Here is a 13,346-nt window from a genome sequence, read left to right on the forward strand (position 1 = left end):
TCACACAAACGCACACCTTGTTCGTATTTTTCGACGATCTCCTTCTTCTGCTCGACCGTAATTGTCTTTTGTGTCCTCTTCAGCTTAACACTAGCCTGTGGTGCGGTCTTTTTCGGTCCCGAAATAGCAAAAGTACTCCACTCGATAAGAAACTACATCAGCACTTAAAGAAAGGGGGTGAGGAAAACTAGTCCGCATGTTTAAACATACATACTCTAAAAAAGACCCCAAAACCATTTGATATTATTTCAAAGTCACAAAATGTTGCGGTTCCCTGCAACTTCCAATAACAACCCTTCTTGTTAACTTTCTCAAGTATGCCCTGGATTGGCTGGCAACTGGTCCAGGGAATCCCCCACCTAATGCCCGAAGTCAGCTGGGATTGGCTCCAGCAAAATGGATTGTAAAATGGATGGATGGATGAATGCTGACCACAGATGAAATCTGAGTGACTTGTGAATGTTTGACTCCTTGACACACACACACACACACACACACACACACACACACACACACACACACACACACACACACACACACACACACGCACACAACCATTACCTTACCTAAGTAGTGTGCTGTCCAAGAAGCGCCCACCCACATGAAGGGGATGCTTTCATGTTAACATTTCCAAATGTATTCAGAGAATCTTCATCTAAACCTCTTGGTCTTTCAATGAGAACATCCCACCACATACAAGCTCATTCCTGGCGAGCCGAACGTGCCTCCTGACTCAGAACTACGTTGTTTGGCTGGGTAACTAAGCCAGACTCGGATTCGAAGTCATAAAGGAATGTTACCCATGAGTGAATGAGGTGTTATTTTTCCGAATTTGTACAAGGAAAATCAAGTGTCATCATTAAAACCTAGAAGTCATTTTCTCCGATCTCTTTGCCTGACTTTTCTGAAGACAAGAGACATTTTACGTCTTGAAGAAAAACACGTCGTCCTCACCGCCGTGTTTCTGCACAGTGGCTCTGAAAGACGATCCCGAGGAGCGCATTTATTCATTTTCCAGTGGATTTTGTGGAGTCAACACAAAGATGGAGTGAAGTGGAGACAGGAGGGTGCCATGGGACAGCTTACAGTGTGGAATGACTGGAAGCAAGCACTTTTTTCCAAGATGTTCTCAGTAATGCCGTTTCTCCCACCTCATTGTTTTTTCATCTCCGGATCCGAGGCTCAATTCATGCTATTCACGTGACATTTATCTTGGCCTGCTCCAAGCACAGCAGTTTAATGTGATCACTCTCCTCTGGTCCGTCATCATTCAATCGATTGAGCACTTTTGATCTACTGAGCATCACAGAATATCACAGGAAATTATTCCAATGGCTCTATTGCTCAACGAATGAAGTGCTGGAGCCATCCAGTCACGCAACCCTCATAAACTGCACTTGTAGAAGGGGGGACTCCAGTTACATTTGATAACCCTCAGTCCAATCTTTGCTGTCGGGTTTTTTTCCACCCACGTGCATCTTCCCGACAGTTTGTCCTGACAATTTCTTCACTGCCTGTTAAATCTATATTCTTTTTTTCTGCAGTCCAGGAATGTTGTGCAAGACAATCCCATGAACGACATGACTTCATTCTATTTTTTTTCAGTCTGTTTTTTAAAATTGGCTTTTGGCTACCCAAGCACACCTCCCTGGCTCTCCCGTTGGAAGCGTGAGTGTCCATATTTGTAAGGTTTCCGGGAGGGAGAAATAGTCAAGGGGGGCTGTTCTGACTCTCTCCTCCACGTTTCACTGATTGGGTGCAGACTGTGCGGCTCCTCCGTGCGCTTGGCCTGAGGCCACCTGGCAGCCAAACAAAGGTGCCCTTCCTGGCCTCGCTCAAACTGAAATGCAGCCACAGGCCATGCAACCTGGAAACTCAGATTCTCATTTATCTGCACAGAAATTACATCAGATATTCTCAATCTCAGTGGCGGCCCTTTGAAAGTCTTACTGTACTATGAAGCTCCAAGACCATAACTATCTTAGATAACCATATGCAACTGCACATGCAACACTTTTTTTTGTCAACGTTGTAAGGATGGATTGAAGTGCAGCCCTAAAATATTATGTCAGAAACAGTTTGGAACGGAAAACCTCATCCACCCAAGTCTTTGAAGTACTCCTTTCAGCAAACAAAGAATTGCTTTTTGGTGTAGCCAATTGCAATAAAAAAAAAGATAATCTTGCTCTCTTTCAATATGGCATGTCATCTTAAACTGTAACATCAGTGGCCGTTCCTCCTTGGTTGACTCCCAGAACATCTAGAGTAGTTTTCCCCCGCAGCTCGTAGCGTAGTTCGACACCCCATTTGCAAGGCAGGACACTTTCTTGGAAATAGCTGTGAGGAAATCTGAATTTGACTTTCAACTATTGCCCAGGGTCTCTAGCTTTGTATATGGATGGAGAAAAGTGAGTTACAATCAGCTCAAAGTGCAGGTTAAAAGAAAACAGGTCAAACGACAACCATTTGAGTGTTAGCAAAGGCAAGACATGCCAATGAGATTTGTTTCATTGAAACATTATGATTGGGGAAACTGTTACACCCCTGTCTCGTTGATATATGCACTGTACTTTACACTGTGGTTGCCAACTGCCACACATCGCAAAGCATACAACCGAACAGTTGGTTCTTTTCATGCACCCTGTAACCTGATAACATGATAAGCCATCCACTGTAGTAACCACTGTTCCTGTAAGCTGCTATGCTTCCTTCCTGCATGGTAATTTGAACAAAAAATGGAGTCATGTCACTGAATTTAAACTCCATGTCCTTTAGGATCAACATTCAGATGAAACAAGCGCTTCCCATATGAAGGTTCCAACAAAGTCACTCAAAGGCTCTCCTCGACCATCCCATCACAGTCACATTAAGACCTGCGATGGCTCCGTTCTTTCCCCAAAGCCACCCAACGAGGCCAGAAAGGGCACGATCAGGAAACCAGCAACAGCACGCCTCGTCAAGTAAGCGAGCTTTCCATATTTACTCCTATTTCTTAATGTTGCTTCTGGCGTGCGAAGATCTGGCGTCGTGGAGTTCAAGAGGACAAGGGTAATTCTAATAAAAGTTCCAACATGTGCGTTGCGCTCCACGTCTCTTTTGGCTGCAGGGTGGATCTGCCTCTTCGGTAAACAACCTCCACACACAGGCCCGATTTCTGCCCAAACCATAAACACTACGTGGTTCAGTGGAAGGGCCGGGCTCAGAGCGCCATTTAAATCCTGTTTGGTTTGGAGATAAGCTGAAGAGCACAGGAGGGAAAATTAAAGGAAAAGAGTGAAACTGTGCTTAACGGCGAGTTCCCCCACTCACTTCCCGACTTTATTATCACACCATTTGGCCAAATTCCACAAAAAAGACAAACCCATGTGATCAGAGACTCCTCTATTATTTTATTGCTTTCTGCAGGTGCCATGGCTTGATCACACTCACAAAATATGTCCGTTGGGTTACAGCTGTGCACACTGTACAGTATATTTCGCCATGTTTACATACGGTGTGGACGTTAGCAGGCTTGTTGAAAGCCTGACGGGAGAATGTTGATATTGTGGAGACTGGCCCGGAAGTTCCCTGTTTGCTGCCGTGTTTTCATTCATTCACCAAGCTGGCAAGCTAATACTTTATAGTTAAACGAACAGAGGTGCAGCCCAAGGGGCTTGTAGTCAAGGTTAGTGGAGTGTCGTATTTGCTCCTGTGTGTGTGTGTCTTCCTGGCCGTTGCCGTGTTTACCCACTGCATGTGGAATTCCAGAGCAACCTTCCCCTCGCCAAAGCCCCCCGATCCACCTCCACCAACACTCTCCTCCGTCCTGCATTTTTGTGGTCGACCAGTGTGACAGGGGAGAGTGTGGGAAAAACGGAAGCTTCAGGACCAAAAAGAACCGATGGAAACAATGAAATGAAAGAAGAAAGAGAATGGAAACGGGTGACAGAAAATTCAACTCTGTCCAAGGGAATAGAGATGATTGTTTGCAGAGAACGCTGGGATAATAAGTTGCTTCCCTTCTAGGTGCCCATTTTAGGGGCAACCCTATACTACTGTTATCTGATATTCATCCCAGTATATGCCTAAGCCTGTCGGCTTACAATGGAATCACTGTGCTTGGTTTATTCATACAGTTCAAGGTTATCCACCTTCCCTTCACCGGCTGTTGAACTGCACACCGCACCATACCGTACAAACGTACCACTGATCAGTATGACACTGGCTTGTTTCATCTGTTAATCGGAGGAATGTTTCACTTGTGGGAGCGTTTCACATAGTCTTCGTCATGGAGATAGGCAATTTAAATGTAGAGCAAGTCCTGAGAACGTTATAACAAGGAAAAAACGTCTACCAGATGCAGACAAAGCGAACATTATTCCATTGCGTCAAGATGTCGCAACTCATCTGCTCCTCCGGCTTCTCAATGACCGACTCAGTGAGTCATGTTTGTAACTCCCATGATTTTGTACGGCTCCGTTTTTTATGCCGGATACCCTTGCTGATGCAATCCGCTTATTGAGCCAGGCTTGGGACCGGCACGGTAGATATCCAATGGCTGAGTGCCGGTGCAGGGACCCAAACCCAAAGCAGCAACAGTTACAACCATGTGACTGCTGCCCCTGGTCCAGCCCGAGGAATGATCCTAGCTGGAATGGAGAAGCTGTCAGGATCCAGGATCACTTTTATACTGCTGACTTTCTGCCTCAGCCAACATATGGCACACGCATGTGCGGCAAACTTACCTTAAGCTGGTATCACATGGGTCCAACAATGTACTCTGTCCTATCAACATAGCAGAGCTGCCAACCTGAGGCGCTGCAAGGTCTTAACGGCGGGATAACTTCAGTGAAGTCTTTGAAAGCAGCAATTTGTAACACAAATAAATGGTCCTGTTTGGTATTTTGTTTGCACGCTTTGGCGAGTCCCAGCTGTAACTACGGAAACCGCTGGCTGTCGTGTGGCATTACTAATAGGGTGACAATTACAGGAGTGTCATTAATGTCAGCCTCGGTGCCGCTTTCACTCCCTATTAATCAGCCACAAGGGGTGTTATTTGCACAGGGTACCGTATACACGCTGTAGTTGCCAAAAGCTCATTTATGCTTAAACTCAATCTCCTACTGTCAGTCCGAATTATATTACTACAGGCAAGTTACCTCTGTTCACAACAAACTGTACACTCGATCAAATTCTTTGAGTTGAAGCCACATGCAACGTTTATGGCTGCCCGGCTCTCAAAGTGCCCGAATGAGAGATTGTTGACAAAGAAAGTGATGTGAAAACCCTGAGGTCAAGTTCTCTGCAACCTCCCCAGATCCTATCCAACCTCTCCATATGAAAGGAGTTGCTTCCTGTCAAAGTATGCCACGCTTAAGAGGGCCAATTCTATTTGTGGTTGTGTAATGGTATGAAAGAACAACTGTGCAGCCCCTTACAAGGAGGCAGTGTGTACCCTCATTACCTGGTTAATGCTCTTCTGGAAGGCGGTCACCACGGGGTGAGAGGTTAATACCAGCTAAGCTTTATTTATTGCCCCCCACCACCACCCTCCATCCCAAACAAAAAATACTTAACAGACTGAATGTATACAGTTCCAGACATGCCTGCTCTCGCTCCACGCCTCGTTGGCTTTTACGATGATTTACTGCTGTTTGATTTGGTGTGCGTGGGGTTGGGGTGGGGGGATGCCCTTGTAATGTGTCATGTCTGCAATCTGCAGGCATCACAGTGAAACACTTTGATACAAATGCAGGATGTAAAAGCGCTCACATTCATGATTCATGCTGCAAGACAGACATCTCTGCGCATACTTGTCACTTCATTAATACCCTTGTACTGCCTTATTCCACAGCAATCGACCATCCACCAAAGTGTCTGAGAGTTTTGAAAGGCGCTTTTAAATTAAATGTATTATTATTATTATTATTATTATTATAATTATTATTATTAATAGCTTCTTCACCAAAGCCATTAACTCTTTGAACTCTTTGAACTCTTTCAAGCCAAAATTGAACTGTATAGTGTCACTTAGCAGTTTTTTTTTACGACGATACTAGTGCAGCGTGTTCTACCGGAAACAAATTCCTTGTGTGTTCTACATACTTGGCAATAAAGATGATTCTGATTCTGATTCTGATTCTGATTCTGAATAAGTAAAAAAACAAAATACAGGACATGCTGTAAAGGCAGCCACTCTCGCGGCACCATCCTGAAGTAAAAACACACAAAAAAAAACTAAAAAACAAATAATTTGACACAACACAAAAGACACACTTTTAAGTTTTAGTTTTAAGCACTTTCTGCACCATACTTTTAAGTTTTAGTTTTAAGCACTTTCTGCACCATTTTTGTAGTATGAGGCAGTCCTAGATGAAAAAAGGACAGAATCAAATCATCCTTTTCACCAGTGGATCAGGAACGACAATGTTGAAATGTGCACGTCTGCTACAAGCTAAATGTTGAAAGCAAACCAAAAACTGTAGCATCCATTGACGAAAAGAGACCGTCCCAAATAAATCTGCTTCAATTCCAAGCCGCGGCAGTTCCACATATGCGTCGGCGCTCTGTGCCGATGCTTCATTCATTCTCCTCAATGTTCCTTAGTTTTGAAAATAGAAGTCATAGTGCCAATTTTTTCTAATTCCACTTAATTTGTTCACAATACTCGCATACCAAGATGATCAGAATTAAAATCGTGACCCCCAACAATTGGCTGAGCATATTCAACATAAATCAGTAAGGTTACTGGTGTGATACTCTAAATACATTCCCAAGCGATGCAGTCATGGAAAAAAATGTTTTCCGAATGTACTATTTCAATCCAAAATCAAATTCAAAGCCAGCTGTTCATAATATTTTCATGTATCCACTTGGCTGTTATCTTATCATCTTTATCTGTCCTGGAAATAGGCAGACGTCCACTCAGATGACAGCAGATGGAAGCGTGACCGGCGGGCAGCATTTGGTCTACGAGGCCATCTGTGCAAAGACAGGTGGGTCTTATGCTATGGTTCTGCACGTGCACTGAAAGTTCTGGTGCTGGTGTGAATGATTGGAGCCAGGACGTGGTGAACTGATAAGCACCATGGGATATTTTTACCTCTGTGTTGCTCTCCCCGTGCTGTGTAAAAGCAGTTAGATAGATTGGAATAACGTAGCTGAGGTGATGTCATCGCTGAAGGATGGATAAAAGAGGCTGAACAATGATGGCATCTTGAAACAGAGAGGACATTCCCATCTGTTGGACGATTCTCCACAGTTCCACTTACTCTCTGTTTGCCAAAATCTTGTTCACTTGCACCGAGAGAATCAAAAACCAGCTTTGGGTTTATTGCGGCTAATGTGCTGCACTTGTGGGTTTTTGCGCTCACGTGTGTCCCGTCATCTTTTGGGTTCTGAGCCGCTCTTTCCATCACGAGCCGGCAGCCCGGCAAAGTGTTGAGGTTATTGCAGCACCGGTGATATTAAGCAGTTTTCACCGATACACCGCACATCTGTTTGTCTGATCACAGGCCTTTTTCCATCGCAACATTAGCATTAGCAAATCATACCATTTATCACTTCATTTGAGTGTCACAGTCAAGCCCAGGCAAAGATCAGCCTGCGTTCGTCCAAACTGAGCTGTTGGAAAAATACGCAAGCTGTGTGCCTCCCAGAATATAAAAATGAGTGTGTGTGTGTGTGTGTGTGTGTGTGTGTGTGTGTGTGTGTGTGTGTGTGTGTGTGTGTGTGTGTGTGTGTGTGTGTGTGTGTGTGTGTGTGTGTGTGTGTGTGTGTGTGTGTGTGTGTGTGTGTGTGTGTGTGTGTGTGTGTGTTTGTGTTTGTGTGAGCAAAACATTCATCTCATTCTCCTCAAAGTATTGAAGCCTGGCCTAGGTTAACAAACATCTTATAAACTCATCAATTACTGGAACTGGATCTGTTGGTATCAAGTTCTGCATTTCTTCATGTATTTTTTTCATGTTGGAGGGCACAGAATGCTGCGGGAGATGCTGCACTCATCAGTCTGAAAAAAAAGCTTTGATCCTATACCAGCACGTTATTGGGTCTATAGACTTTCAGTGCGAGCAAACGTCACCATCCTTTTATCATGCTTTTCTATTGAACATCGAAAGTGTTCAGTGTAAATCATTACAGTCCTACAACATTGCTCGAAAAAGTTACTTTTCAAAATCAATATTTTGAATAAAAAGGACATTTCTTCACATAAGCGTACAATTTTTGCCACAAATTAATTTACAGTGTTTTCTGGGGTCTTCGTGGCTCAGATGAGTGAAATGCTATCCAGTCAAAAAAATGCACCATAAAGAAGAACAAAAACATATTTAAGTTGCTTGAGAGCATAAATTGCATTTTTGGGAGAAGTTTGTTAGATAAAAATGGGGATCAAGAACACGAGAGCTCAGACTCACCCCTCTCAGTTGCTTACAGAGACCTCAACTTACAAACACCTTATCTTACAAACTTTTCGTCTTACAAACGTCAAATTTATGAAAATTAAACCTCATAGTAAGCACTATTTTCATAATACACACCCACCACGGCTGACGGACTGATCTTCGGCAGAAGCACACGACCGAACAGCACCAGAGGTCAAGTTACCAACAGTCCTTATAGAAGGTGACTCTCCTTCCATAAGCCATCAACGACCATCAAAAAGGTAAATAAAACTTTATTTTACAGCACAGTTCATTTCTTTAATTACAGTCCTCATGTAATGCGCCTCTCTTTCCAAACAGCAATTCCCTTTGACCTTCGACCTCCAACGCCATTCCATCAAGCCATAAATGACCGTCACAAATGTAAATAAAGTGACTTTATGATACAATGCAGTGTATTTCTTTCATTACAATACAATAACACATTTTTTTATACATAGAATAAAGTATGTTGTGTGTAGTTTTAAGGCTTATTTAGTTGAAAAGTATATTTTATGGAAACCCGGGAACAGATTATTCCCATTTTAATGGTTTCCTATGGGATTTTTTTTTTGAGATACACACTTTTCGCCTTACACACACCAATTAAGTTCGTAAGTTGAGGTCTCACTGTATACGCTGACAGCACCGCTTTCGGAAACTCAGAGCGTTGTTCAAATGTGCTCTATGGTTACTCACAGTGCGGCAAAAACGGAGTACGTCTGTTGAAGCATGAGCTGCAGATTTGTTTATTACAAGGTCTGCTTTTGGAATTAACAGGGGGGGGGGGGCATAGTCCAAACACACACACGCTCTCTCTCACACACACGCACACACTCAGAGACCGAGTTGGTAGCCCTGATGGATGCTAACTCCTCTGGACTGATATTTGATGGGTCCCTATGGGTACTCTTCTCCGTTCCAACTCCCAACATTTACATGCAGTCATGTCGTCAACAGGCATGGAATACCTTCCCTTGTTAGGTTGACGACATACGACTCTATATCATGGTCACTTCTTCTACCATTGCTCCTTGCTGTGCCATTCATTTAAATTCCTGCTTCAAGGATATAAACGCTTGGATTAGCGATTTTATTTCTTTTAGCTCCAAAACGGAAGCTTTCACGTTGGCAATCCCCACTAGCTTTGTGTGTCCTTGATTTCCTGTCTCAATTTTGGACACAACTTTTCCCTTTGCCCTTCTGCGACTGCGTCAGGTTTTATGCCAATGTTACCTTTAACCTTCTTTCATCTCTGTACTCTTAGAATTGCATTTTTTTCTGAAAATGTTACTTTTAATAACATGCGTCTGTGTAAGCTCTCAGTCGTACAGGAGTGGTCCATCGATGAAAAGGTTTCTTCAGCCGTCATCTGTACTTCTTTGAAGGTGTCGGACGTTTCGCTTCTTATCCAAGAAACTTCGTCAGCAAGCTAAAGTCTTACTGGTAGTTTAGGCCCTATATATATATATATATATATATATCCCTACTGGCACTGCCATGTCTGGACAGTCTGGATAACATACAATACATATTAATTTATATAACGTTTTAACAACAGCTGAAGCTGTAACAAATCGCATAACATATCAATACAGGAACTAAAGCAGTCACAAAGATAGTAGAAAGCACCAGGGAATAAAGCCAATATCAAGTCGGAGTCATGCTGAGTCAAACGAACCAAAGAGTACAAGTGAGTTTTGAGACGGGTTTTAAAGATGGGCAGAGAGGGGGCTTGATGAATGTTCAGTGGCTGGTCATTCGAGAGAGTGGGACCAGCAACGAAAAATGCTCAATCCTCTCTGAGTTTAGTTTTTGGCACATCTAATAATGGCTGGTCAGCAGACCAGAGGCGCCTGGAAGCTGTGAAGGGATTGATGAGCTCTGAGAGGTAAGGAGGAGCAAGGCTATTTAAAATTTTGAAAACAAATAAGATCTTGAAAATAATTCTAAAGAGGTGCTCCCTCTTTCCGAGTACCAGTCAAGAGACGAGAACAGCATTCTGGACCAGCTGGAAACGCTTCATGGAGGATTGTCTGACTCCAAAGAAAAGCGTAATCGAGCCGAGATGTGAAGACGGCATGAATTACTGCTTCAAGGTTCTTATGAGATAAAATGAAATAAGATGGATTTAACAACAGCACCAATTTGTTGGTCAAGTTTAAAGTCATTGTCCAGTTTAAGACCCAAGTTTTAGACTGTTGACTTCAGATAAGGAGCCAGAGGACCCAAGTCTACAGGATGAGATGTACTGTACATGGGCCCAAATAGTATAACTTCTCTCTTCTTTTCATTGAAGTTTAAGAAGTTTTGTGCCGTTCAGGTTTTGATTTCCTCTAGGCAGGGTAAATATGGCCTAAATGAGAAAGTGTCTTTTTTGCTCAATTGGACATAGATATGCCAGTCATCTGCATAGCAGTGGAAGGAAATATCATGTTACCTTAGAATGGAACCCAATTGGAGCAGGTATAGTGAGAACAACATAGGCCCCAAAATTGAGCCCTGCAGAACACCACATTGCAGAGAGACAGTACATGACTCAGAGCAGCCAAGGCGAACACAAAAGGTTCTGTCAGCTAGGTAGGTCCTAAACCAGTCAAGAGCACTACCAGTAATGCCCACCAAGTGCTGCAAACGAGACAGTAGAACACTGTGATCCACTGTATCAAATGGTGCAGTCAAATATAATAAAACCTGACACACATAGACGAACATCATACCAATGATACATGAAGAATGATGTGAAAATAACCACACTTTCCAATTTTTGATACGGTAATGGTGGCAACACTTTCATTCCAATTTCAACTGTAAGGAAATGAATTCAATTGAGAAAAAAAATCATCATGGTTCGATGGGATCATATTTTTGGTTTATTCTGGCTCAAGTAAGCCAACTGACAAAATATATTCGTGTTAGACATCACAAAACTCTCCCCTTTACATTGCCATAAGGGGATGAAGGGAATATTCCATTTAGGGAGTAAATAAACGACACATGCGTGTCTGTATTTTTGTGTGGATTTGTGTGTGTCAAATGATCCCAATCCCTTCAAAACTCTAAACAAAAAATCTACTTTTTCATTTGACTTCACAATGTGAAATAAAACATACCAGTAAACATTTAATTGAGCTGACTGAGGTCATTGGAACGACAACAAACGTTTGAAGGTCTGCTTCCTTTCTTTTTAAAAGCAAGATGCTCTGCTTTGGGAGGAATATTGACAAGTATTCCGTGATTGTGCAGGTCAAGCCTGCCCATGCATTGACAATGAAAGTGGAGTGAAACAGAGATCCAGTGTGATGTTTCGGAGGAGGGAGGTGGCTGGGTGTTATTAGAAGAGCCATAGCCTTTGTGGAGCTCTTGCATGCCCGGTTTACCTTTGCAATGTGATGACTGCGCCGCACTGATTGACTGTGACAGCAACTGCAAATGGAGAGCATTCTCTGTGATCAGCTGTCGCTCGCCATTAATCACACTTTCCCTTTATCTCTCTCTCTTGTAAACCCTCCTAATCTCTTCCTCTGTTTGCTCAGACAACCCTGCTTTTGTGGGCCGCCTTTTGCCCGGCTCTCCGTTGTGTTACTCTTGTCACTTTTTGTGACATGAAAGGAAAGACGTATTTTTTTTACGTTTCGATCAAAGTGTAAAAACCCAGAGGGAATATGAGTCGCATGTGTTGTACAGGCTGCTTCTTGGCCCGCATCGCCGGCTTCTCAAGCCGCTGACTGAGAAAAGATTTATTGCCTTCAGTCTGGGAGGAAATGAGTGAGTGTCTGATCGTGTCAGGGCGAGGACTCTTCATCAGAATCAGACGCACAAACCTTGTTGCCGGCTGCCATCGCATCATTCAGGTGCAAATGTCCCCATTGTGGGACGAATAAAGGTTTTCTGATTTTGATTCTACTATTCAAATAAATGATTGATTCAATTGACGCTTATAATCACATGCGCTTTATAGTCCGGAAATTACGGTACATAAACATTCAATACAGCACTAGAAATCTTAGTCTCATTTCTTTCATTAAAAAAAAGAGTTACAGTAAAGTCTCGTTATATCGATATTCAAGGGAGTCCGAAAAAATATCGATATAACCGGGACTATCGATATATCCAACCCTGTTTGCATGTAATTTTCTCCGTGCATGCATAGAAATAGTATCGATATAACCGGGTCTATCGATATATCCGATATCGATATAACGAGACTTTACTGTAATTCCTAATTTATATGGGTCTTGAGGTATCTGAGCTTGAAATGAGGGCGGCTGTACAAAATACAATACACATTGGCTTCCATAGCCCTTTAACAACAGCTGAAGCTGTAACAAAGCGCTAACATGGACAAAAGGCAAATGCTGCCTCCTAGTGAAAGGGAAAGAAAACAATTGCCAGAGGTCTGACCAGTGCTTTATCAGCAACCCCCTCGAGAAAAAAACAAAATCTGAACAAATTCCGGAATGTTGCTCAACTTTTTCAATTCCCAAGTTGGGAATGGCAGTGGATGAGTTAACAGACTCCCAGCAGGTTTTAGTAACATATATGAAAAATGTGGGTGCATCAGTGAATTTTGCTGATCAGTCTGTCATGATTTCCAGCTAAACCAAAACTTTATATGGACACACACACACACACACACACGCGCACACGCACACACACACACACACACACACACACACACACACACACACACACACACACACACACACACACACACACACACACACCGTATTTTCCACACTGCAAGGCGCTTCGGAGTATAAGACACAAATTAAATCAATCCACTCGATGGAGCTACGCTATAGGGAATGCAATACAATACATGTACAGCATTATTTATGCTGCGCTTTTACAATCGCTGCAGTTGTGACTTCAGCGCTTTACAGATCGTTGATGGTGTAGTCAGGTGGGCAGCGTAGGATCGGTTCCCTCACAGCAATGGTGTAA

The 13,346-nt window shown here is 43.0% G+C and overlaps 1 protein-coding gene across 8 annotated transcripts in view; it reads left to right on the plus strand.

Annotated features, from left to right (window-relative positions):
- The window catches only part of ttll5 (tubulin tyrosine ligase-like family, member 5), a 71,077-nt gene that overhangs the window by 49,291 nt on the left and 8,440 nt on the right, over positions 1–13,346 (plus strand). For 4 of the 8 annotated variants that reach the window (XM_089003660.1, XM_089003665.1, XM_089003663.1 and 1 more), the window contains exons 29-30: positions 2,776–2,960; positions 6,892–6,974. In XM_089003660.1, the coding sequence (XP_088859786.1) occupies positions 2,776–2,960; positions 6,892–6,974 (268 nt within the window). Of the gene's footprint in view, positions 1–2,775; positions 2,961–6,891; positions 6,975–8,547; positions 8,642–8,720; positions 8,789–13,346 lie in introns of those variants that run through there. The other 4 variants (XM_089003666.1, XM_089003668.1, XM_089003664.1 and 1 more) reach the window with 3 other exon arrangements.

The sequence above is a fragment of the Hippocampus bargibanti genome, linkage group LG09, assembly GCF_051943395.1.
Source record: "Hippocampus bargibanti isolate YZ-2025 linkage group LG09, ASM5194339v1, whole genome shotgun sequence".
NCBI classification, from domain to species: Eukaryota; Metazoa; Chordata; class Actinopteri; order Syngnathiformes; family Syngnathidae; genus Hippocampus; species Hippocampus bargibanti.